Raw genomic sequence first — 27,281 nt, forward strand, 5'->3', positions numbered from 1 at the left:
CCCAGCAAGTCACCAGCCCAGCAGGCCACTAGCCCAGCAGGCCACTAGCCCAGCAAGCCACTAACCCAACAGGTCTCTAGCCTGGCAGGCCACTAGCCCAGTTGTCCATCTTGGTCCTCACTCACTGGGTCTGCAGCTGCACCTGGGCTAGTTCATCACTCCTGTCTGGGACGTGCATCCCTCGCCCACCCGCCTCTCCAGGCTTCCCTCCACCTGCTGGCTGCAACATCCCCACCCTTCTCCACGCTCCCCAGCGGAGACACCAGGGCTCACCCCCGGACCCCTCCTCTCACACCTCTGGGGCTCCCAGGCCCTGCCACGAGGGCTGTGCTCTTGCCACAGATGCAGCCTGGCTGGAGCCGCGTCAGCTCCAGCAGAACACACTGAGAAACCAGCGGCTTCTCAGCCTCCACAAAGCCGCCTGGTCCAAGCCTCCATCCTCCTGTCCGAAGCCCCTGGCACAATCTTTGTCCCCTACCCTCCCTTGAGTCTGTTCTCAACACAGCAGCCACAAACCATCTTCTGTTCAAGTCACCCCTCTGCTCAAAATCCGCTCATGGCTCCAGCCTCTGTGGAGAAAGAGCCCATTCCCTGCAGTGGCCACAGGCCCCGCAAGACCTAGCCCGGCACCTCTGGGTCCCTGTATGCTGCTCCGCTCCGGGCACCTTCATCCTTGCTCCTGGAACTCACCGCCAAGTCCTTCCCTCAGCTCGTGGGGACTCCTCCCAGGTGTCCGTGTGGACCGTCCCTCACTGGCTCTCCCTCACACATGGCCCCGTCTCTGGCATTCTGGGAGAAAGCTCTGTGGTGTTCTTACTCACCCCTGTCCCTCCTGCTTCTTGGATGGACGATCCTGGTCTTGAGCAGGCCTGGTCCCTGTCACCCTCGGCCTGGAGGAAGCAGAGCAGACTTCATTTGCAAATAATCATGTGCGTCTGTGGAGCCTGTCTGGGGACAGTGGAGGACAGAGCTTGGAGTGCAGGGGTAAAAGCACTTTTTACTTATTTATTTATTGATTTATTTTTTGAGATGGAGGCCTGCTTCTAAAGCTACCAGGCCCTACAGACCCCAGATGCCTAGGTGGGCCGGGCCGGAGGAGACGTGGAGAGCGAGAGACTGGGGAATTAGGATGTTCAAAAGCATTCGTGTGTATGGGCCATTTAGAATAGCACAAGTGCACAGAGGCACACCCGGAAGAGCCCCGAAGAGACCTGGAGTTTGCACCTCGGACAGGGTCAAGGAGAGGACATGGAGAACTGCAGGCCTCGGATGTGGCTGGTGGAACGGGCAATAGGGTAGCAGCTGCGGAAACTGGATGGAGGGTCCCCAAAAATCATGCACAGGATTCCCACAGGGCCCAGTAGCTCCACTTCTGAGTAGCAACCCCAGAGAAGTGAAGGCAGGGGCTCAAACAGGTATTTGTTCACCTGTGTACACAGGAGCACATCCACCACAGTCAAGAGGGGCAGCAGCCCAGGTGTGCACAGGCAGATGAATGGAGAAGCAAAACGTGGTGATCCATGCCATGGAGGATGAGTTTCAAAGGGAAGGAAATCTGACCCGGGCTGCAACACGGGTGGACCTTGAGGAAATTCCACTGAGATGAGCCAGACACAAAAGGGCAAACAGTGGACGGTTCCACTGAAAGTGCCCAGGATTGGCAGATTCTTAGAGACAAAGGAGAGTAGGGGGCCCGTGGGGGCAGACTCTGGAATTATTATTTAAGGAGTATGGAGTTTCTGTCCAGAAGATGAGCAAGTTCTGAAGATGGAGTGATGATGGTTGCACAGCACTGATAATGTCCTAAATGCCACTGAATTGTACACTTAAAAAGAATTTAAATGGCAGCTGTTGTCATGTGTATTTTGCCACAATAAAACACATGCAATTGAAGTTTTTTTAGCTGTGCTAACAGTGCTCTGGTTAAGTTTTGGGAAACCCTGCCGCTCTCATCCCTGCCCACACTTGGTGCGTGTTTTCCTTCCTTCTCTCATTCCCTTCTCTGGTGGGCTGAGCATGCTGTGGTGTTACTCCCTGGGCTTTCGGGAGTTCCAGCACCTTCTCATATGGTAATTAGGCATCCTGAAGTTGCTGCTCATGTCTTTTGCCCACTTTCTTAACAGATGCCTTCTGTTTTCCTCCTAACTGGAAGCAATTATTGATACAGATCCTTCCCCCTCTGGAGCTGCCAGGATCCCTCCTCAGAGTGACTGTTACAGTCTCCCTAATACCCTCCATGGGAGGAGACGCTGGTGCGGCCACTTTGGAACACTATTGGGTAGTAACTCTAACCATGACTCAGTGATCCCATTCCATCAGAAATTTATCTGTAAGTGTATATATTTGTAAAAGATATGTACGGTAATGTTTAAAGCACCATTACTTGAAGTACCCCAAACTGGAAATCTCCCCAGTCAACAGTAGAATGGGTAAACAAATAATGGTATATTCATACAAAGGAACATTATGTAACTGTGAGAATTCAGAGAATTTATGCCTCCTTTGAGCCTAGCTTCTGTAACTCACTATGGTGAGGAGGCATACTGTCTAATTCCATTCCAAGTACAAAAGCAGGGAAAACCATCCCTGCTTTTCCACGTCAGGAGAATGGCTCCTGTTGGGCAGGGGGAGTAGCTAGAATGAGGGGAGGCTCTAAGCCAGGCTCTGTTTCTTGATCTGGGCTGATTACATAGGTATACTCAGGAAACACACCACGTCTGACGTGTGCACTTTTCTGTATGTGTGCTATTTGTCAATAAAAAGTTAAAGAGACGCAGGTGAAATACTATATTTGAGATCGCTTTATAATACGCCAACAAAAGCAAGTGTGGGCTGGGGTAGAGATAAAACCAGATTTTCAAAATATTGGTCATTATTAAAACTGAGTGATGGGTACATGGAGACGCATTAAAAACCCTTCTACTTTTTTTTTTTTTGAGACGTCGTCTCACTCTGTCACCAGGCTGGACTGCAGTGGCGTGATCTCGGCTCACTGCAACCTCTGCCTCCCGGGTTCAAGTGATTCTCCTGCCTCAGCCTCCCGAGTAGCTGGGATTACAGGCATGCGCCACCACACCCAGCTAATTTTTGTGTTTTTAGTAGAGATGGGGTTTCACTGTGTTGGCCAGGATGGTCTTGATTTCCTGACCTCGTGATCTGCCCACCTCAGCCTCCCAAAGTGCTGGGATTACAGGCGTGAGAAACCACGCCAACTCTTCTACTTTCATAAAACATGTCCTTAACACTTGTGAGTTGTATTTCCAAAAAGCAGCTCTTCCAAAAAGGAGACAGAAATTCACTTACAGGGTCTGGCTTAGGCTTTCTTCAAAAGCTGGTATCTTTGCGTCTTCACGTAATTTTTTCAGTTGTTCTATGTGTTCTGGATTATCAATGCCCATTCCCATGGACAAAATTTCAGCTCGAACATTATAATCAATGACAGAGGTTTTTAAATTGGAAAGGTTTGTAATGTGCACCTTGAATCAATGAAAAAATTGAACATTAGCAGGAGTCACTCTGAATTTTAACTGAAGCACAGACACTCTCACAGGGCCTCTCTGGTTCATCCTGCCATGTCGGCTGCAGTTCGGCGCTTGCCACGATGTGCAGGGCTTCCCATGGCAGCATCTGGATTGCTTCATACCTGAGGCTCCATCCAAATGGTCCAGGCCTTGCCCCATGCCACAGAAATATGAGCAGGTGGTGGGGGGTGGCAAGAGCAAATCTGGGATAAACCCCTAGTCACGACCAATTTGCAAATCTGGGATAAACCCCTAGTCAGATGCATAATTCTTACATCTTTCTCATTCCTTCTCAACTATTTTTAACTCCTGAGGCTCAGCGTCTGCCCGTGCCTGGGAAAGGCCTAAGCCAAGAACCTGAATCCTGTTCTGGGCCATTTCTTCTGTTTGTCTTTTCTGCAACCAAAACATCCTCATCCATTTCCATTTATACAAAATTAAGTAAAACACAAAAATCTCTAACAACCTGGCCCTGTTGGTGGCGGTGTGGGTATAGGAGGGGCTGTCCCTTCCATGGTGAGGGTGGGGGGTGTCCAGGCCTGCCCTGCCTGGGGCCTCTTCCTAGGTGAACCCCAGGAATGTGTGCCCACTGGGGAATGTGTGGAGGAGCCTCTCTCTGTTCAAACTGGGTGGGAGCAGGAGCAGGTGGAGACGGCGAAGGTGGGTCTGTTTCCCTCTGGCCGCCGTGAGCACTGCCACACACGCTGCAGTGTGGACCCATCTGCCCGGTGGGTTTTTTTCTTTACTTCAATCTCTTTTAAATCTCCACTTAATAAAATTTTTGCTTTTCTTCCCCCAACAAAAAACAAACACAATAATATCACAGCATCAACTAAGATGCCCAAGTCTCCTCATTTACCTGCATTTGTAATCCATATTTTCTCTTCTGAAAACCATTTTCTGCTTAGTCTTAAACCTTACATCCAAACTCCCCTTTTAACATGTTAAAACTTTTCCAACCTCATAAAAATAACTTTCAGCAAAAGTTTTTATAAACTGACTCTGTTAAATCTTTTAAGTATTCATAATAAGATTTAAGTGGAGGAGTGGAGCTCTTGGGGAACAAGCAGGGAGGTGGTGCCAGCAGCGGTGGAGAGACACGGAGGCCGGTTGAGTCACGTGTCCTTGTCATGTGTCCTCCCCTCCCCCTTCCCCCCGCCTCCCCCAAGGGTTGCTCTGCAGGATGGGGGCTTCGTGTGCTTTGCTCCCAGAGGGAACCTGGTGCCCAGCACTGCTCCTGGCACGTGGCAGGTGCTCAGTAAGTACGTGGGGAATGAGCAAGTTACAAACTGTCAGCATTGGAGAATGTCACATGGAGTCCTCAAGAAGCTTTGTTCAGTTGCATGTGTGTGTGTGCGTGTGCCTCACATACACAATGCACATGTGTGCTGGGGTTACAATGTAAAATGTTCCCCTGAACAAAAACTAAACCCACAACCCAATTCATGACCCAAATAACATGAAAAACACCTCTCCCTAACAGAGCCCCAAATAAGTCACCGTTTCTGTGCAGCAGTTATTCAAGTGACAGCTTAGAATAATCTGGATAATTTTAGTGGCCCAAACAGATTTATTTTTAAGAAAAATGCATACTTACCATTGGATCAATCCAAACTGTATTTCCCAAAGCCAGGATCACTTTTGCAACATGTAATTTTCCAACAATTTTATGATGGATGTACCTAGTAACCTGAAAAAAGCACTTAACATTATTTTAGGTGAGGCTTCAACAAAATACCTTATTTTGTATACACCATACAGTTTGCAAAATATTCCATGCATTTCATTTGAGCCTCACAGTAACGCTATGAGGTCACAGACGTCATCACCCCCTTTCATCCACAAGGCTAATAGCAGATTTTAGTGAGGCAGGTGTGGAAAGGAACTCGCCCATGGTCTCTTACTAGTGAGTTCCCAGAGCTCAAGGCGGGGTCTGTGCCTTTGGGACCCAACACTGTACATTTCCTTCTGTGGACATGCGTATCCCATCTCCTCCATCACCTACCAATCTGTCTTTAAAGCACGGATGCCTATTTCTTTGAAAGCTCAATGAAAGTGAAGTGAAAGTTGTTCCTCCTGCTCTGAAGCCGTCACTGCAATGGAGCTGCCTTGCAGCCAGTGACACTGGAGCTGAGGGCCTGGTCTTTTGTGTACCCCTCCCTGAGTAAATGCCTGCTGTTTTCTTTCTTTTTTTCTTTGACACAGGATCTCTCTCCACCACCCAGGCTGGAGTGCAGTGGCACAATCACAGCTCACTGCAGCCTTGAACTCCAGGGCCCCAGCAATCCTCCTTCCTCAGGTCCCCCAGTAGCTGAGACCACAGACACGCACCACCACACTTGGTTAATTTTTAATTTTTTTTTTTTTTTAGAGATGGGGTCTCACAACGTTGCCCAGGCTGGTCTTGAACTCCTAGGCTCAAGCAATCCTCCCATCTTGGGCTCCCAAGGATTACAGGTATGAGTCACCACGCCTGGCCATGGCCGTTTCCTCTCAAGGAGGAACACAACAGGCAGGACCTGTCTAAGCAACCTCTCATGCACATTTTCACATGAACAAAGCAGGGCGAAAGGGACCTGCCCATTTCCGTCCCCCTTGCACTTGGTGAATCAATTCGAAAGAACGGACATAGGAGAAGCTTTCTCCATTCCCACAGAAGGCAGCTCCTTCAAGGGAGACTTTCAGTCAGTCATCTTCACAGGTCAGGTGTTTCTTGGGGAAAGGACTGTGACCTTCTTGCTGATGACTACATTCCCAGAACCCAGGAGGGTACCTGGTACACAGGAGACGGTCATTACAAAGAAGGAACACCACTGCCTTGTGATAAAGGCTCCTTTTACTAAACTTAGAAGAGTAAGGTTGTCTGTTTATCCTGCATCATGGAAGCATTCACTTGTTTATTTCCTGGATAATGTTTAACTTTGTTTATAACCCAAACTGTTTTTACTTTGCCAATTGCAATGACTTATTTCATGTCCCATTTGTCGAATTATGCAAAATGTAACCTTTCCTTGGAGAATCAGAGCACTTAGCAACACGACTCATGCTCCAGTGATGGGCAGGACTGGCGGCAGGTCTCTCCCTGGCCGCAAGGGCTGGGCCTTCCCACTCCACTTGGACGGCCACGTGAGCCCACATGGGGCCCTCTTCTGTGCCTGTGCCTCAGCACAAGTGGTTCTCTTTGCTTTCAACGCCCATCTGTTCTACTTGGTGACATCCTAGTTATCCCACGAAGCCCAGAGGAAATGACCCTTCCTTTGGCAGCTTTTCTGGCCTCCATCTCTCCTTCCTGGCCCATCGTCCCTGCCCCAGTGGAATCACCTGGCCTCTCCTGAGACCACCCATTGTGCCCCCTCTTTGGCTGGAGGGTCCACTTTTCCAGTTTTTTTCTGTTTTTTGATTTGATTTCTTTAAGAGACAGGGTCTCGCTCTGTCACCCAGGCTGAAGTGCAGTGACACGATCATAGATCATTGCAGCCTCAACTTCCTGGGCTCAAGGAATCCTCATCCCTTGGCTTCCCAAAGTGTTGAGATGATAGGCCACAGCACCCAGCCTGGAATGTTCACTTTTGTAGGTGCTTCCCCTGCTTAGGCTGTGGGCAATTTATTTTACCGACATCCCTACTTTATACCAATTCTGTGAGTGTAAGCACAAGGCTAGTGGCGGCGGCAGTGTTGTGGCTGCCCAGCACCTCTCTGAGGGCTCAGCTGGGATGTTCACACACCGTGGGGATCTGAGCAGACCGCGCTTTCCCTGCCCAAATGTCACACTCTAAATCCAGACAGGCCTCAATTCTGTGTATATTCTGGGTTAAATACATTCTAAAAGTCAACACTAGATAAAAAGCCAAAATAACCCACCTTCGGATTCCATTCCATGTCATTGTCTGCAGGTTTCACCCTACAGACAATAAACTCCACAGCCTGCGGGGGAAGTGTGTGGAAATGTTCTGGGAGAGGTAGCAGCTGGTCCCTTGTGACAAGTCCTGTCCTGCCTTCGTCGATGAACTCTACAAGGATGTCATCCAGGGCCCAGGCGTCTTCTTTTTGTCTCACTTCCAACACCTGAACCCTGGAGAGCCACGGGGCATTGGTTCAACACAGAGATTCCAGAAAGGATTGTGCTTGCCTCAAATTACCATGAAATGGAAAACATATAAAAAGACTCCGAAATGCCATGATTTTACTCTATACTAGAAATAAAAACTAAGGTCTTCAGTAATTCAAGTGGTGGATTTTTTAAAGTATACATAGGTATAAAAACATGTACTTTTGAATAAGAATAAATCCTTTTATCTAACAACATAATAAAAATTAACATAGCAAATTAAAGTCACAAAGTTTTTGTTTTTCTTTTTTTCTTTTTTGTTTGTTTGTTTTTTGTAGAGACAAGGTCTTGCTCTGTGGCCCAGACTGGAGTGCAGTGGCATGATCATAGCTCAGTGCAGCCTCGACCTCCTGGGCTTAAGCAATCCATTCATCTCAGCCTCCCACAGTGCTGGGATTACAGGCATGAGCGATGTCACCTGTCAAGTTTCAAAGTTTCTGAATTCAAGGCTATCACCAGGTGGCGCCAGGTGTGGATTTAAGGGAAGTGGGTGCAAACGAGCATGTGATTCAGACTGACCAGGTTGGAACAAACTATGCCAGGTATCGAGCTGACCTGACACCATGTTCGTAACATTGCCAAGGCTGTTTTCTTATCTGTAGAACGGGAATGATGCCCACTTGATAGGAACTTGGCAAGAATTAAGTGAGTTAAAGATGTATGTGTATGTTGCACGCAGTGATAGCTCAACGGGTCACGGTGTCACCATACTCAGGAGCCTGGGGAAGAGTTTCCCACGAAGAACTGGAGCAGATCTGGGGGGAAAACCCCGCTGTCACCAGGTTCACATACACACTCAAATGGACAGAGGTGAAAATAGGAACTAAACACCATTTAGTTACCTCATGCTTCAAAACTTTACAGGTGAAATAAACAGATATGTTACCTGTGAAAAAGCGTTTTTTCTACTAATCCATACAATCCAAACTTCTTCACCTTTTCCACAGTTGTTTTATTAGAATCCTTAAAATACTCATTCATTTCAGCATTGAGAGTTGCATAAAGATCCATGTGTTTATCAATTATACGGCCAACATAATTTGTTGCATTCAAAATATAAAAAGGTATTATCTGAAACATATATAGTAAACATGACCAGGAAACAAACTTAGTCTAAACTGGAGATGTACACACTCCCTGTATCTGCAGAAATCAGTACCCAACCTAAGAAACCAAAGCTTAGCAACGTGGATTTAGAAATAAACTAGGAAGCTAGCCAAAAAGGCAAGGCAAAACCAATACCTCACATAGTCACAAAGAATTAGAGTCTCACTTTAAATCTAATGGAAGATTTTTTTATTTTGCAAATTTCATTATTTTAAATCTTCATTATTAGGTATAAGTGTTCCTCTCTTTACCTTCTAACTGCACTTCTATAGAAATTCTTCTCTTTTTTTTTTTTTTTTTTTTTTTTGAGACGGAGTCTCGCTCTGTCGCCCCAGCTGGAGTGCAGTGGCCGGATCTCAGCTCACTGCAAGCTCCGCCTCCCAGGTTTACGCCATTCTCCTGCCTCAGCCTCCGGAGTAGCTGGGACTACAGGCACCCGCCACCTCGCCCGGCTAGTTTTTTGTATTTTTAGTAGAGACGGGGTTTTGCCGTGTTAGCCAGGATGGTCTCGATCTCCTGACCTCGTGATCCGCCCGTCTCGGCCTCCCAAAGTGCTGGGATTACAGGCTTGAGCCACCGCGCCCGGCCAGAAATTCTTCTTAAAATAGCATTGCTGTCTCTTGAGACCTTCCGATCTTTTTTCAGGTAACAATATACATCTTATTTTATTTTATTTTATTTGAGACGGAGTCTCACTCTGTTGCCCAGGCTGGAGTGCAGTGGCGCCATCTCCGCTCACTGCAAGCTCCGCCTCCTGGGTTCATGCCATTCTCCTGCCTCAGCCTCCGGAGTAGCTGGGACTACAGGCGCCTGCCACCACGCCCAGCTAATTTTTTTGTATTTTTAGTAGAGACGGGGTTTCACCGCGTTAGCCAGGATGGTCTTGATCTCCTGATCTCGTGATCCACCCGCCTCGGCCTCCCAAAGTGCTGGGATTACAGACTTGAGCCACCGCACCCGGCCAAGATACATCTTATTACGAGCATACTGTTTACCAGCTTCCAGGGTTATAGGGATAAAACTGTGTCCTACAGGGACCCTCGGCAATCCAGAAGTGGACAGAGGCCACAGCTTGCGTATGCTGGAGAAGACAGCCCTTCACAGGTTAGAGTAGGCATGGGAACCAGTGTGTGAGGAAGAAGTCAGTGTGCAGAGGGCAGAGACACCCTGCATGAAGGCAGGGAGCCCTGGCTGCCCAGAGCAGATGCCAGGAGTGAGAAGTAGGCACTTGGCAGGATGGGGGAGAGGGCCGGGCTGGCGACACCCACAGGCACCAGTGTCTGTGCCTGTGTGGGAGGAAGCAGAGGGAAGCAATAGACCTGAGAACAGAGAGCTCTAGAACAGGCAAGAGGCCCTCCCTGGAAACAGGCTCAGCCAGTGTGACAAGCAAGCCTGGAAGGCTTCACCTGCCTCCACAGTGGATGAAGGCTGGAGCCCCTACAAAATCTCCACACTGTCCCTCCAGGGACAAGAGGGATGAAGGAAGAGAAAACCAGGTAAGAGTTCAGGAGGGGAATAGGGCCAGGGAATCTCAGAAATCTTAGACACTACATCACCATATTCATTTTATACAGTATATAAAACAACAGAAATGGGAACTCTGTGAGATCAGAAAAGTTACCCTGACCCACACCTCCTCCAAAATGCCAGGAAAACAAATTCTATCCAAAAACGAGCAGCAGCAAAGTAACAAGGTTAAATCCGATATGAAGTCATCATAAAATAACAAAATGTATTATATAAAAATAAAATAATTAAAAAGAGAAGAGCAGAAGAACCATCCCTACAGACAATGAAACCTGTTAGAAAGATACATCCACAAACAGATTAAAAACATAACCTTCAAGAAACACTGCATTTAGTTTGTTAACTAAGAAAACAATACATGTATAAAAGAGTAACAGATCAGAATTACAACAACTTAGAAATGAGGTGACAGAACGCAGGAAAGAGTTAGAAATTTTTTTAAAAAATTCAATAATGAAAACTGTAGTGGGCTGGATGGTGACTCTCCCAAAAGAGGTATGTCCATGTCCTAACCCCAAGGTCACTGTGACTTTGACCTGACTTGAAAACAGGGTCTTTGTAGTGGTAGTGAAATCTGCAGACCAGGAAATGGCTCTGGGTTATCCAGGTGGGCCCTCCCTCCAATGAAACGTCCTTTATAAAGGGCACAGAGAAGAGGAGGTCATGTGAAGATGCAGGTAGAGAAAGAGCTACAGTGGCTGCCGGCTGAGACACAAGGACGCCGGGCGAGCCACAGGCCAGGTCACCTTCTGGAGGCTGCAGAGGGGCACAGCCCTGCTGACACCCTGACGTTGGACTCTGGCATCCAGGAACATGACAGAAGAAATGTATGTGGCTTTAAGTCACTAACTCGGTGGTAATCTTTTACAGTAGCCTAGGAAATTAACACAAAAGATACTGCCCTAAGGAAAACAGGTGAAAGGGATAGAAATTGCATGCTCAGGCCGGGCGCGGTGGCTCAAGCCTGTAATTCCAGCACTTTGGGAGGCCGAGACGGGCGGATCACGAGGTCAGGAGATCAAGACCATCCTGACTAACACAGTGAAACCCCGTCTCCACTAAAAAAAAAAAAATACAAAAAACTAGCCGGGCGAGGTGGCGGGCGCCTGTAGTCCCAGCTACTTGGGAGGCTGAGGCAGGAGAATGGCGTAAACCCGGGAGGCGGAGCTTGCAGTGAGCTGAGATCCGGCCACTGCACTACTCCAGCCTGGGCGACAGAGCAAGACTCTGTCTCAACCAAAAAAAAAAAAAAAGAAATTGCATGCTCAAAAAGAAATGAAGAAATTAATAAAAAGGGGATCTGAAAGAAAATTTAAAAATCCTTAACTTGGCAATTCTATCTGCATCTTATTACAGAATTTTCCTCAAAGAAATTATCACAAATGTCTTGAAAAGATTCATGTAATCACTGTATTATTATTATTTTTAAAATTTGTTTGTAGAGACAAGGTCTCGCTATGTTGCCCAGGCTGGTCTTGAACTCCTGGCCTCAAGTGATCTGCCCGCCTCAGTCTCCCAAAATGATGAGATTACAGGTGGGAGCCACTGTGTCCAGTCACTGCATTATTTTTAATGGCCCCCAAATAGAAACACTTTCTGAAAATATAATTGAAAAAAAAAATCCTTAAACTGTCATCCATTACTGAATTTGATCTTGGCTTATAAATAAGCTGGGGCCCTGAAATAAGGCACCTTGTAAGGATGCACGCCTCTGGTTGGATTAATGGTGGTATGTTAATACTGATCACTGGAAGACATCATTACATCTACTAAGATCCTGCTTAACAAATAAAACACGTTTATTAACATGACCATTCGTCAGAGGACACAAGGATCTTTAACTGAACCTACTTTAATGTATCCAAATGAAGGTAGGGCTTGGCTGGACAGTTTCCTGGGCATGTCCGTTTCTGGATTAATACGGTGTCGGTCAGGACAGATCCTCTTGTCTCTGAAAATGAAATGACTAGGTTTACCATAAATAAGTAATAATTGTTAATGTGAATTTTAATGCTTTCTTCAGAAAATTAATCTGCAACCTAAATCAGAGAACTTTTATTCCAAACACCCTAAAAATTGAATAACCACATTGAGTATTTCAGATGACATTAATAATATATAAATAAGTACAAACGGATTTTACATTTTAATTAACACTGAATAAACTCAATAAGTTACTTCATTATTTCTCTAGCAAACTTTTTTTTTTTTTTTTTAAGAGTTTAGTCTCACTCTGTTGCCCAGGCTGGAGTGCAGTGGCAAGATCATGTCTCACCACAGCCTCTTAACTCCTGGGCTCAAGAGATCCTCCCTGCTCAGCCACCCTATTTCTCTAGCCATTCTGAAATGCATTATGTAAATGGACAAAATATATTTTCAAAATAAAGACTGAATTACAAATACATTGCCACAATACACAACAAAGGCCAATCGACCTCTAACCCAGAAGCCATTCCTTAACTACAATGCTGCTTCCACATTGAGAAATAGTGGAAACTGTCGTTTTAAAAGTCAGTATTTGAGGCCGAGCACGGTGGTTCGTGCCTGTAATCTCGGCACTTTGGGAGGCCAAGACAGGCCAATCACCTGAGGTCAGGAGCTCGAGACCAGCCTGGTCAACATGGTGAAACCCTGACTCTAATGAAAATACGAAAATTAGCTGGGCGTCATGGCGGGCACCTACTTACAGTCCCAGCTACTCAGGAGGCTGATGCAGGAAAATCGCTTGAACCCAGGAGGCAGAGGTTGCAGTGAGCCAAGATGGTGCCACTGTACCTCAGCCTGGGTGACAGAGCAAGACTCCATCTCTAAATAAATAAATAAATAAAGTCAATATTTGGCTGAGGATGGTGGCTCATGCCTGTAATCCCAACACTTTGGGAGGCTGAGGTGGGTGGACCACTTGAGGTGAGGGGTTTGAGACCAGCTTGGCCAACATGTCAAACCCCATCTCTACTAAAAATACAAAAATTAGCCAGGTGTGGTGGTGCACACCTGTGATCCCAGCTACTCAGGAGGCTGAGGCACAAGAACTGCTTGAACCCGGAAGGCGGAGGTTTCAGAGAGCTGAGATCATGCCATTGCACTCCAGCCTGGGTGACAGAGCCAGAGACTGTCTTAGAAAAAAAAAAAAAAAGTCGGTCTTCTTTAAGCATAAATAGAAGTGCTGCTAGTAACACATTTAATGTACAATAATTCAAAAACGTTAATGTCAACAGTTATCTTTAAATTTAATCCAGCAGCTACGTATCGGACACCCACGTCCCAGCCTCAGCTGTCTGTGTATCAAGCAGTGGTGGTGTGTCTGGATCAGGCAGAGAAGCCCCATGACTGTCAAAGTACCCATGCTCTCCAAGCTGATCAACACAATCAATGCAGTCCCTAGCAAAACTCCACAAGGTTTCTGAAGAAACTAATAGGCTCATTCTAAAATGTACATGGAGGCCAGGTGGGGTGGCTCATGCCTGTAATCCCAGCACTTTCAGAGGCTGAGGCAGGTGGATCAGCTGAGGTCAGGAGTTTGAGATTAGCCTGGCCAACATGGTGAAACCCTGTCTCTAATGAAAATACAAAAATTAACTGGGCATGGTGCCACACGCCTGTAGTCCCAGCTACTCAGGAAGCTGAGGCAGGAGAACTGTTTGAACCCAGAAGGCGGAGGCTGCAGTGAGCCGAGATCGCGCCACTGCACTCCAGCCTGGGTAACAGAGCAACACTCCATCTCAAAAAAAAAAAAAATATACAAAAAATAAAATGTATGTGGAGGTGCAATGGATTTAAAATAGCCAAACAACCTTGGTGAAGACCAAAGCTGGAGGACTCATACACCAGCTCCTAAGACTTGCTATAAGAAAGTGTAGTACTGGTATAAAGTTAGACCAATAGGCCAATGTAACAGAACAGAGTCCAAAAATGGACCACATATACCATCACCTGGCTTATGGCAAATGCATTAATGCAGTGAGAACCGAATGATATTTTAAATAAACAATGCTGGAGCAAACCATTATTTATATGGAAAAATCAAACCTTGCCCCAGATTTCACATTACACATATATTTTTTTTTCTTTTTTCTTTATTTTGGACATAGGATCTCATTCTATCGCCCAGGATGAAGTGCAGTGGCACAATCACAGCTCATTGAATCCTCGACTTCCCAGGCTCAAGTGATCTTCCTACCCCCCAGGCTCCTCAGTAGCTGGGACTACAGGCATGTGCCACCACAGCTGGCGTGTATGTGTGTGTGTATAAATATATATACACATATATAAATATACACATATACACATATATACATACACACACACACACATATATATATATATATATATATATTTTTTTTTTTTTTTAGAGACCAGGTCTCTGTGTGTTGCCCAGGCTGGTCTTGGAACTCCTGAGCTCAAGTGATCCTCCCACTTCAGCCTCCCAAAGCGCTGGGATTATAGGTGCGAGCCACCATACGTGGTCATACACACAAACTAATTTAATATGAATTATAAGTGTAACTGTGAAAGTTAAAACTATAAAGCTTCTAGAAATATAGGAGAATGCCTTCATGACCTTGAAATAGATAATTTTTTTTTTTTTTTTGAGATGGAATCTCACTCTGTGGTCCAGGCTGGAATGCAGCGGCACAATCTCTCACTCTGTCACCCAGTCTGGAGTGCAGTGGTGTGAACTTGGCTCACTGCAACCTCCACTTCCCAGGTTCAAGTGATTCTCTTGCCTCAGCCTCCTATGTAGCTGATTACAGGTGTGTGCCACCACACCCAGCTAATTTTTCCTTTCTTCTTTTTGAGACAGAATCTTGCTCTGTCTCCAGGCTTGAGTGCAGTGGCGTGATCTTGGCTCACTACAACCTCTGCCTCCAGGGTTCAAGTGATTCTCCTGCCTCAGCCTCCCGAGTAACTGGGACTACAGGTACATACCACCACGCCCAGCTAATTTTTGTGTTTTTTTAGTAGAGATGGGGTTTCACCATGTTGACCAGGATGGTCTCGATCTCTTGATCTCGTGATCTGCCTGCCTCGTCCTCCCAAAGTGCTGGGATTACAGGCATGAGCCACTCACTGCACCTGGCCGAGATAGGCAAATATTTCCTATAAGCACACAAAAAAGTAACCTGAAAATACTTCATCAGGCTGGGCACAGTGGCTCACGCCTGTAATCCCAGCACTTTGGGAGGTCAAGGCAGGCGGATCACGAGGTCAGGAGATCAAAACCATCCTGGCTAACATGGTGAAACCCCGTCTCTACTAAAAATACAAAAAAATTAGCCAAGCGTGGTGGCAGGCGCCTGTAGTCCCAACTACTTGGGAGGTTGAAGCAGGAGGATGGCATGAACCTGGGAGGCGGAGCTTGCAGTAAGCCAAGATAGCACCACTGCACTCCAGCCTGGGCGACAGAGTGAAATGCCATCTCAAAAAAACAAAAAACAAAAAACTTCAACAAAATTTAAAATGCCTGTTCATCATCAGCAGAGTATTAAAAGAGTGAAAATGCAAGCCACAGCTTGGAGGAGACATTCTCAGTGCACACATCACACAAAGTACTTACGTTGGGTATATATAAGCTACTCCCCCCACAAACCAAGACAAAAAAGATAAACACTCCCTGTAAAAATTGGTCAAAAGACCTCAACAGGCACTTCACAAAAAGAGGATGGCCAACTGTCCCATAAGCCTATGAAAAGATATTCAACATCATTAATCATTAGGGAAATGCAAATTAACATCACAATGGTTTACCACTCCACCCCTACCAACACTAAGCACTGGTGAGGGTGGGGGACAACTCAGGCTCTCTCAGACAGTACTGACCAGACCAGAAAATGGCCAGACGCTTTGGAAGAATTAAACACATGCCTACCCCACGACCTGCCACTTACACTCCAGAGCATCCAAGAGAAATGGGTGCACATTTCCACAAAAGACATGGCCAAGAGTGTTCCTAACAGCTTCAAACATCTTAGCCTGATAGTGGAAACCACCCACAGGCCCATCAACAGGAGAATGGATACACACACTGTGATACAGTCATATAACAGAACACTGAGCTACAAAACAAACCACAGATACACACAACACAGATGAACGTCACAGACACAAGGCTGAGAGAAAGAAGCCAGACATGAAAGAGAACATACCACGATGCCATTTCTATGGAGTTCAAAACCAAGCAAAATTAATCAACACTGACAGTCCTGCAGAGGGGAGGGCACGTGGGGAAGAGCGCGAGGGAACCCCTGGGCTGCTCCCTCAGAGTGGGTGGTGGCTTCTACAGATACATGACAATTCACCACATTGCACCAGTTGTGCACTTTACTGCAGGTTATACATCAGTTTAATTAGAAACAAATCACTGGCTTACTTGCAAAAACCAAAAGCCTTCAGATACGGACAAAGAAGTCTTCCAGCCTTCTTATCCTCTTTGGCTTCCAGAACTCCTGCGGTGAACTCGTACAGCTCTGTGGGGACCTTGGCGTCCGCTCGCTCCAAGTAGCGCAAGACGCCCACTGCGTGGCTTGCATCTTTCTCCGTCAGCAGCAAGACAGATTTGGCTTTCATATCTCCCTGTTCTGCAGGAGAACCCTGAAAATTGGGGGTGAATAAACCCTGAAAATTGGGGGTGGATCATCTATATCCTAGTCTGACTGAGGAAACCTTGTGGACTCTGAGCTTATCATGACACAGAAGATGCCAGCAGAATATGGAAGAGAATAAAAATTCACCAAACCTGTTCCGTGTGAAAATGATCAGACATGCAATAAAGGCGTCCACCAAACACTTTTGGCGAGCCAGGGAAGCTGAAGTGAATTACACACGTGGCATCGGTGATGGCCAAGAGTGGGACGCAGTCGTCTGTGAGGGCTGCAGAGAGGGAGTCTGACAATGTCACATGCGCTGGAGTTCCCCCACGTACTTTAACCAGCAGTTCCCGCGGCCACACTGCGGTGGATTTCTGTATCACATTTTACTTTTTTGGATGCAACGAAACTTCTTCCCCATTTTTTCCCCAAAATGCCACAGCCCAGTGCTTAAATTCCAGAGAAAAGTGGTCTCCTTTTTAGCCTGAAAAATGTCTCTTATTACAAATCCAAGTGGCCCATACATTTTTCACTTATTCTATACATGTTGACTGTTATATTTTTAATATTAAATTTAGCAATCATGCATGACTATATATATATATATACACAGAGAGAGCTTGAGGATCACTATCATAATATATATGATCATATATATTATATAATGGTGGCTGCCCACTGACCTGAGAGATTTACCTCAACATCAAAATCTTAGTGGAGGTTAATTTTTGATTTTGAAATTACCATCCTGGCTAACACAGTGAAACCCAGTTAACATTGTTAATAAACTCTCAGTAAACCCGGGGAATAATGAGAAATCTGGAGATGAGATACATAAATGAATTAAAGATAGGATTCCTAGCTCAGCCTTCACAAAACAGAAATAGAAACTAAAACTTACCTAATGTAATTTGAGAGCCAGAACTTAACTTCTTCTTCCACTGTTCTAAAACATTTTGTAAGTTAAAAATCATTTCTTTATGCATCTTCAAGCAAAATATTGAATTGCTTTCTACTACCTAAAGATGAAATGAAAGAGGCCAGGCCACAGTCAGGGATATAGGCTGGAAGCCAACTGTTTCATCAATAATTGTCAATGTAAAGCACTTTAAATGATTTCTGAGGGCACTAACTCACTGATCCCATAATTCTTAAGAATGAGATGATTATAAACTGGAATATATTTCCAAAATTCAGTTGTTTTTGTCTAAAATCTTGCTCAAGTGAAACAAGCAATCTTTTGCTAAAACTATTTTGCTTCCCTTTAAAATAACACAGCTATACTTGTATACACACACACATACACAACAGATAGAAAGTCCTTGTTGACCACAGTATCGTGTAACTATACTTCTAGCTCACTGTTGCAGAAAGGTAGATGTACTATTAACTATTTGGTAGTTGGCTTCATTTCTATGTTTTACCACTAATATGGTAATAAATAATTTTACCAGTACAAAATAAAACTGAATAAATTTTTAGCCAATTTATTTGATTTTTTTGGCTATATGATATCTTTTACTGTTATCTTCTCAATCTTCTTCTTCTTCTTCTTTTTTTTTTTTTTTTGAGACAGGGTCTGTCTCACTATGTTGCCCAGGCTGGTCTTGAACTCCTGGATTCAAGCCATCTTCCCACCTCCGCCTCTCAAAGGGCTAGGATGTAGGCATGAACCACCTCAATCTTCATAAACAGAGGGTACAGAAGATGTTGTCATGTCTATAAATTGATACTTTTAATACTCCACCAAGACAAAACTCCCCTGCCCTGGGGAATGCTGCTGCAGGGGAAAGGCCCTGCCCACCCACCTGGTTCCTCCCCAGCACCAGGCCTCAGCCTCCATGTTCTGTGAGCAGACCCTACCTCCTCTTCTGATTGTTGTTAAACTTGTAAAACTGTACTTCCCTGCCACACAGTCGACTACCCCAGTAATTTTGTGATGACTTGAGATTCAACCAGTTGAAACAAACAGAACATTTTTTATATGGAGATGGGCTCACCTTACACACTATTTCTGTTTCAGCTACAGAGCAGGTGAAGATCAAGGTCTTTTGTGCCTGACTTGGAATGAAATCAAGAGCTTGGAGTAAAGTAGAAGTTTTTTCACATTCTAGGCAAAGATGTACTACCTGGTAATGAAGCACAGAAACAATGTTACTTTTTAATATTCTAGGAGCTCCAGATCCACTTTCCATAGGTGTTGGGATTTTAATAGAAAAGAATGTATAAGAAATCAATATATATTTAAATATTCAACTATAATTGTATTTCACTCATAATTTATATATGAAATCAAAGTTGTAATTGTTTAATATTAAGCCATGAAATAAAAGTTACTTGCTTGTGTTCATCAGCTCCCCACCAACACACACACACACACACACACACACACACACACACACACACACACGCACACACACAGAATTACCTGTTGGACATTGCCATAGAGAGCAGCCTCTTCCATGGCTGTGATCACAATGCAGGGATCATTCATGAACTCTTTGATGAGATGTTCTATATGTTTGTTCCAATGAACTCCAACTGCAACAATCTGATGTGGTGCAGATTCCCTTTCTTCAACTTCAATATTTTTTTTAAAACTATCTAATATAGCAAACATCTGAAAAATTAGTATAATTAATTTCGTTTTCATTTCAAAAGAGTAAGAACTAGTGTGACAGAACATAAAATGTTAGGGATTGTATATTTTCTGTTCTCAGAGTGGGGAAAGTCTTTCAAAAATAAAAAGGAAAAGGCCGGGTGTGGTGGCTCACGCCTGTAATCCCAGCACTCTGGGAGGCTGAGGCAGGTGGATCATGAGGTCAGGAGTTCGAGACCAGCTTGGCCAACATGGTGAAACCCTGTCTCTACTAAAGATACAAAAAATTAGCTGGGCATGGTGGTAGGCACCTGTAATCCCAGCTACTTGGAAGGCTGAGGCACAAGAATTGCCTGAACCCGGGAGGAGGAGGTTGCAGTGAGACAAGATTGCACCATTGCACTCCAGTGGGTGGGACTCAGTCTCAAAAAAAAAAAGGCAAAAACTAAATAGGAGAAAATGTCAAGTTTAAAGTCAACAAATATCCTACAATCTCCATTATAAACAAAAGTAAAGCACAAGCAACATCTTGGTAAACATGCATAATAAACTAATATGAGATTAATGTTCTTGCATAAAAACTTCTGAAAACTGATTAGCAAAAGATCATCCTACCAACAGAAAATAAGAAAAGGAAATGAACAAGCAACTCAGAGTGAATACAAATGATCAATACGAATTAATATTCAACCTAAAAAGTAATCAAGGAAATATAAATTAGGCTGACAAGATCCCACTGTTGGCCAGTTAGACTGGAAGAGAAAGCTGGGCCAAGCCTGCTCTGGCAGCGGTGTGGAGAGCCTGGCACATGGCTGACAGGAGTGCACATCAGATCATGCTTTCAGAAAGGACGCTGCACAGAGCAGTACGCCTAGATACTTGTTTTACAAAAATCAGAACCTGAGATTTCAGAGGAGTTCGGGAACCCTGAATAGCCCCATCATCAGTAACAAAGCCTGGACTGGAAACTGGGGCCATCATTACTTCCAAGTGCATGCCCTTGACGATCATGTGACACTGCTTCCAAAAAAAGCCTTACAAGAGCTCAAAGCCTATGACCCATGAATCCCCTCTTAGGAATTCATCCTAAAGGAAACAGGTGCAAAAAACATGCATGTTCTGTAGCCACACACATATACAAATTATGTTGAATGTCCAAAATTAAGACAGTTTTAAAACAAATTCTGTGATGTCCGAAGAACTGCATACTGTATGGCCAGTAACCACCAGGCTGTGGAACAGGAAGCAGGCTACAAAATGGCCTGTAAAACATGCCCCTGATGTTATTAATTATATGTATCAACAAACACAAGAATTCAAAGAAAAGGAAGCAAGTACTCCAAAACAGTAAGAGGGATCCCTTCTGAGACTATGGCTCTGGGAGCTGCGTTTTTCAAGTGCTCTTCTCCATGTCTTAAATTTTCTAAAATAAAAATCATTACTTCCGTAATCAGAAAAACTTTAACTATCTTAGGAAATCTCTGGGAAAGAATGTTTGCACTTCAGAAAGAACTCTAACATTGGGAAGGAAATTTCAGATAACAATTCCTTCTTCTTAATTATAGAAGTTAAAGCGTAAAATTTGTTTAGATTAACCAATGTATTCCCCAACCAGACACTTTTCCTCCTTCCTGCCGTCAGTTAGCATGTTAATCACACCTCTCTTCTGAGTGGTGAAGACCTTAAGCCATGCTCACCTGTTCATTGGCTTCCAAGAATAGCACCTCCACCTCATCCAGGATCAGGTGGCAGAGCCTGAGGAACAGCAGGCTCTGACAGGCGAGAAGCCTCAGCAGGCTGTATGGGGTCGTAACAATCACATCACCTGCATTTAAAAGAAAAAGTCAACATTTTCAATTTTCCACAGGTTTTTCTAAGATTTCCTCTGCTAAGAGTCCACATACTTTTTAGAAATGCCTTCTAATGAAGTAAAACATTGCTTCTGTCCTAGTCAACCCTGTATGCCCAGCATCTAACAGTTTAAGTGTTGAGTGAAAAAGTGATAAATGAATGAAATGACATAGTTTTCTCAGTGAAGCAGATGTAAGTCAAGATCAAGCCTTTGTAATTGATACCATCGGGAGCTGGGAAGTAGGTCTGGACTAGTGACTGTGAGTGTGTTGTCACACAAGCCATGTCACTGTGGACCCACGCCTGCCCGGCCAGGCTCTACTGTCTTCTGTAGGGAAGACAGTGAAAAAGATACTTTCACTTTTATAGCTGTTTGAAAAGGATACTTACAGCCCCTTGGAAGCTTTGTATTTTTGGCTTCCTCTTTATGGAGCCCGATTGTTAATAGCACAGGATGAAGAGGCCTGGAGGACATACTATATTCTCCCAATAATTCAAAAATAAATTGGGCCTTCTTCCACCCAGGGCACACAATGACTGCAAGAGGCTGCGAAGACACAAATTCAAATGACTCCAGACAGTAGTTAGGAATTCAGCATCCACATGTGAAACATCAAGAACATATCCTTGCACAGAAGCAGCACCCTGTAAGTTTCTGCTATAATCATCACACAGGTTGGAAAAGTGACAATATAATTTCATTAAAACAGATTTAGACACATTGAGTCATATTTTCTGAGAGTCTCAATGAAGCACTTCACAAGTATTCATTCATTTGGCTCTTAAGATGCTCTTATGGGGCAGAGGCTATCACTGCTTCATTTCATAGGTGAGGAATTTGAGGCACAGAGAGGTGAAGTCAGTCACCCAAGGCTGCACGGCTAATACATAGTAGCAACAGGATTTGAACCTAGGCAGTCTGGCTCCAGATCCCCTGCACGGATCCTAAGCACTAGAATGAACTAAATGCCTCTTGAACGGGGCCTTAAAGGCCGGGCGTGGTGGCTCACGCCTATAATCCCGGCACTTTGGGAGGCCGAGGCAGGCAGATCACAAGGTCAGGAGATTGAGACCATCCTGGCTAACATGGTGAAACCCCGTCTCTACTAAAAATACAAAAAACTAGCCAGGCGTGGTGGCGGGCGCCTGTAGTCCCAGCTACTCGGGAGGCTGAGGCAGGAGAATGGCGTGAACCCAGGAGGCGGAGCTTGCAGTGAGCGGAGATGGCGCCACTGCACTCCAGCCTGGGCTACAGAGTGAGACTCCGTCTCAAAAAAAAAAAAAAAAAAAGAAAGGGGCCTTAAAAAAGACGAACCCTGGCTGGGTGTAGTGGCTCATGCCTGTAATCCCAGCACTTTGGGACGCTGAGGTGGGTGGATCACCTGAGGTCAGCAGTTCGAGACTAGCCCGACCAATATGGTGAAACCCCATCTCTACTAAAAATACAAAAATTAGCTGGGCTTGGTAGTGTGTGCCTGTAGTCCCAGCCACTCGGGAGGCTGAGACAGGAGAATTGCTCAAACCGGGGAGGTGGAGGTTGCAGTGAGCTGAGACTGCGCCACTGCACTCCAGCCTGGGTGACAGAGTAAGACTCTTTCTCAAAAAAAAAAAAAAAAGAAAAAAAAAAGATGACTAACCCCTCCCTTAGGAGACTATTTTCTGAAACCTGCCCTCTGCAAGCCCACAGGTAACTCCTGAAGCTACACTGCCTGCCAGACACCTTCCTGGACACACAACCTCCAGTAACCGAAGACGAGCCAAGGATCCTCTTTCATTCACACAGATCCAGGTGGGCCCAGCTTCCAGGCACAGGCCTGAAAGCAGGCTGACCACGGAGGCATGGAAAAAGCTGGGGGCCACAGGGACGAGACCTGGACATCCCTTTCTGCCCTGAGCCAGGGTTCGGCCTTAACATAAGCAACTTCTCATCAGTTGCTTCTCATTAAACACATCCATTAATCTGATTAAATCAATTCAAAATAACAGATGCAACTTTTTTTTTTTGAGATGGAGTTTCACTCTTCTTGCCCAGGCTGGAATGCAATGGCACGATCTTGGCTCACTGCAACCTCCGCCTCCCGGGTTCAAGCAACTCTCCTGCCTCAGCCTCTCGAGTAGCTGTAACTACAGGCATGTGCCACCACATCCAGCTAGTTTTTGTATTTTTAGTAGAGACGGGGTTTCATCATGTTGGCCAGGATAGTCTCAATCTCGACCTTGTGATCTGCCTGCCTCGGCCTCCCAAAGATTACAGGCGTGACCACCGCACCCGGCCAACAGATGCAACTTTCTAAACGGAAATCATAAAACTGCATGGCATGGTTAGAAAAATGAGCTAGCATCTTTTCTAACTGCAACCCTATGTCTTCTTACTGCTGTTTTTCACTGGTGGAGCCCTATCTGGAGCACCCTCAGTGCCAGGCCCCGAGATGCAGGTTCCACACCCACCAGGCTCCTAACAGCCGCAACCCAGCAGCACAGGGCCATGCCCTGCATCGTTTACCTTCACGCTGCTCCTCTCTTTCCCACCACCTCTTTCTTGGTGATATGGTTTAGCTCTGCATCCCCGCCCAAACCTCGTGTTAAATGTAATCCCCAGTACTGGAGGTGGGGGCTGGTGGGGGGTGATTGGATCATGAGGGCAGTGTCTCATGAATGGGTTAGCACTGTCCTCTTGGTGCTGTTCTTCTGAGATCTAGTGTTTAAAGGTATGTGGCACCTCCATCTCTCCTGTTCCTGCTCCAGCCATGTGTCACACCTGCTCCCCCTTAGACTTCTGCCACGATTGTGAGTTTCCTGAGGCTTCCACAGAAGCCGAGCAGATGCCAGCATCATGCTTCTGCTCCAGCCTGCAGAATCGTGAGCCAGTTAAGCCTCTCTTCTTTATAAATTACTCAGCCTCAGATATTTATAGCGATGCTAGAACAGACTTAATACAGTCATTCTAAGGTTTTCCCACATGGGAAAAGTTAAGGAGGATTATGAAGCAGGGTGGGGAGATAGGAAATGACTGACAGAGCACAGGACAAAGCAGCGGAAGCTCAGACTTCAACCCCACTCCTAGCCCTGTCAGCGGGAAATTTACCCCAGTAACTCTTCCTGAGCCTCATTTTCTCCTCCATAAAATGGTGAGAACAATACATGGCCTGCCCATCTCATGCTGCTGCTGTGACGGTTAGATAGACTCAGGTCCGTGACAGCGTTTTAGACACTTGATATCCATTTCTTTTTTTTTTTTTTTCCTGAGACGGAGTTTCGCTCTTGTTGTCCAGACTGGAGTACAATGGTACAATCCAAGCTCACTGCAACTTCCACCTCCCAGGTTCAAGTGATTCTCCTGCCTCGGTCTCCAAAGTAGCTGGGATTACAGACACGCCACCATAACCACCTAATTTTTATGTTTTTACTAGAGATGGGTTTCACCACGTTGGCCAGGCTGGTCTCGAACTCCTGACCTTAGGCGATCCACCCACCTCAGCCTCTCAAAGTACTGGGATTACAGGCGTAAGCCACCGTGCCCAGCCTCAATACCCATTTCTAAAAGCTTCAGCCAATGGCCCACAACTAGAGGCTCCAGGTGAGAATCAGTGTGAGAGCATCAGTAATTGGAATGGGGAAAGGACACTTTCCCACAGGACAGTTTCTGGCCTGGAAGTTTGAAAACCAAACTGAGTAATGGATGACCTTCCCCAAAGGTGAGGTGTATAATTTTAAAATAAATATTTAACCCATTTGGTTGTGAGGCAAAACTGTCTTTGACTTACTCCATTTCTGCTTGGTAATGACTTGTAGCAGGCCCTTGTTTGCAAAATTGTCAACACTGGTAGGAGGTAGAGCAAAGGGTTGCTTTCACAGTGAGAAATGACTACCACATCACAGCCACGCGCTATGGGAGGCCAAGAGTACGACTCAGTGTGGTTGGGGCCCGGAAACTTATTTCTTTGAAGAGCCTACAAAACAGAAACAATCAAAAACCAAAATAAGGTAGAGAAAACTAACAAAAACTCCATTGCATGGCTCATTTCACCCCAATAAGCACTACGCATTGCCAAACCCAGTATTTTCCAAGCCCTAACTTAAGTTTCCCCAAATCTTTTCTCAGTACCAACCTCCTATTAAAAGACTCTTGCTTTTTCTCCTATTGAGACTCCCATTAAAATATTCTTGCTAGGCCGGGCGTAGTGGCTCATGCCTGTTATCCCAGCACTTTAGGAGGCTGAGGCAGGTGAATCATCTGTGGTCAGGAGTTCTGAGACCAGCCTGGCCAACATGGTGAAACCCCATTTCTACCAAAAATACAAAAATTAGCTGGGTGTGGTGGTGCACGCCTATTATCCCAGCTACTCCAGAGGCTGAGACAGGAGAATCACTTGAACACAGGAGGCGAAGGATGCGGTGAGCCGAGATTGCGCCACTGCACTCCAGCCTGGGTGACAGAGCGAGACTCCATCTCAGAAAAAAAAAGAAAAAGAAAAAAAAAAAGGCTGGGCACAGTGGCTCACGTTGTAATCCCTGCACTTTAGAAGACCAAGGCGAGCGGATCACCTGAGGTTGGGGGTTCAAGACCAGCCCGACCAACATGGAGAAACCCTGTCTCTACTAAAAATAGAAAATTAGCTGGGTGTGGTAGCAGACACCTGTAATCCTAGCTACACAGGAGGCTGAGGCAGGAGAATGACTTGAACCCGGGAGGCAGAGGCTGCGGTGAGCCGAGATCACGCCATTGCACTCCAGCCTGGGCAACAAGAGTGAAACTTCGTCTCAAAAACAAAAACAAAAACAAAAAATTATTGCTTTAATTTTCTAAATTAAAAGTATCCAACTGATGGCCCATTGACAAGAACTTAAAGTTCACTGGATCAAAGATGCAGCTTTTCCTCCTCATTATCCTAATAAACTGCCAGTCCATCAGCTTCACTTATAAAGCTTTTTAAAAGACAGATTTTTATTTGCTTATTTTTCTATGTAACTGTCACTGAAACCCAAATGTTCCAAGAGTTCTCCACCCACAAGGATAGGATCTTCCAAATGGCGGAGCTCATCGGCACCATGAGCTCTGTGAGGTCCTCTCGAGTCCTGAGCCCTAGCTGCAGTCAGGACCGACCATGCTCTACACCTGGTATTCAGCAACTATCCTGGGATCATCCTTCACCATCACCCTTTCTTTGTCTGCAAACTCATGTGGTCATCTTTCTCGGGTTACTTCTTTGTTTTGGTAGAGAATGTATTTTAATATCTTCTTGACAAAGGGTAGAAAGGAAGTACATTTTTTAAGACTATGTGTGTCTGCAAATGTCTTCGTTCTACCCTCACACTCCATCCACAGTTTGAGTATGGACCTCTGGTTCCAAAGAGCTTTTCTTCAGAATAATAATAATAACAATAATTATTTTTTTTTTTGGAGACAGAGTCTCATTCTGTGCCCAGGCTGGAGTGCAGTGGCACGATCTTGGCTCACTGCAACCTCTGCCTCCCAGGTTCAAGCGATTCTCATGTCTCAGCCTCCCAAGCGACTGGGACTACAGGCATGCACCACCACACCCAGCTAATTTTTTGTATTTTAGTAGAGACAGGATTTCACCATGTTGCCCAGGCTGGTCTCGAACTCCTGAGCTCAGGCAATCAGCGCCTCTGCCTCCCAAAGTGCTAGGATTAAAGGCATGAGTCACTGCGCCCGACCTCATCAGAATTTTGACATCAGTGCTCATCTGGTGCATTGTGGAGACATTTGAAGCCATTCTGACTCCTGGTCCAATGTGTAGGACCAGTTTCATCTCTCTTGAAGCCTTCATAATCTTTAGATTCCCTCAACTTAGATGCTTCAGAAGAACATTTCTAATCTCTTTCTTCAGCAGGTGTTCTGGGCCTATGATGGGTAGGACCTCCTAATCTGGAAATTCTTGTCCATTAGTTCCAGAAAATGTTCCTATGTTAATCTTTAGAAAATTTCCTACTATCTTCCTTCATTCTTCCTAGAAATC

General features: G+C 45.4%; 1 protein-coding gene across 3 annotated transcripts in view; it reads right to left on the reverse strand.

Moving 5' to 3' along the window:
- Window positions 1-27,281, reverse strand: part of TDRD12 (tudor domain containing 12) — a 101,621-nt gene that overhangs the window by 10,813 nt on the left and 63,527 nt on the right. For all 3 annotated transcript variants that reach the window (XM_031934815.1, XM_023229066.1, XM_023229067.1), the window contains 14 exons: window positions 25,065-25,250; window positions 21,691-21,847; window positions 21,147-21,274; window positions 19,279-19,470; window positions 18,851-18,979; window positions 17,752-17,869; window positions 17,000-17,133; window positions 16,634-16,854; window positions 12,115-12,214; window positions 8,516-8,700; window positions 7,383-7,593; window positions 5,119-5,211; window positions 3,304-3,476; window positions 822-890 (listed from right to left, as the gene is read on the reverse strand). In XM_031934815.1, the coding sequence (XP_031790675.1) occupies window positions 822-890; window positions 3,304-3,476; window positions 5,119-5,211; window positions 7,383-7,593; window positions 8,516-8,700; window positions 12,115-12,214; window positions 16,634-16,854; window positions 17,000-17,133; window positions 17,752-17,869; window positions 18,851-18,979; window positions 19,279-19,470; window positions 21,147-21,274; window positions 21,691-21,847; window positions 25,065-25,250 (2,096 nt within the window). The remainder of the gene's footprint in view (window positions 1-821; window positions 891-3,303; window positions 3,477-5,118; window positions 5,212-7,382; window positions 7,594-8,515; window positions 8,701-12,114; window positions 12,215-16,633; window positions 16,855-16,999; window positions 17,134-17,751; window positions 17,870-18,850; window positions 18,980-19,278; window positions 19,471-21,146; window positions 21,275-21,690; window positions 21,848-25,064; window positions 25,251-27,281) is intronic.

The sequence above is a fragment of the Piliocolobus tephrosceles genome, chromosome 21 (genome assembly GCF_002776525.5).
Source record: "Piliocolobus tephrosceles isolate RC106 chromosome 21, ASM277652v3, whole genome shotgun sequence".
NCBI classification, from domain to species: Eukaryota; Metazoa; Chordata; class Mammalia; order Primates; family Cercopithecidae; genus Piliocolobus; species Piliocolobus tephrosceles.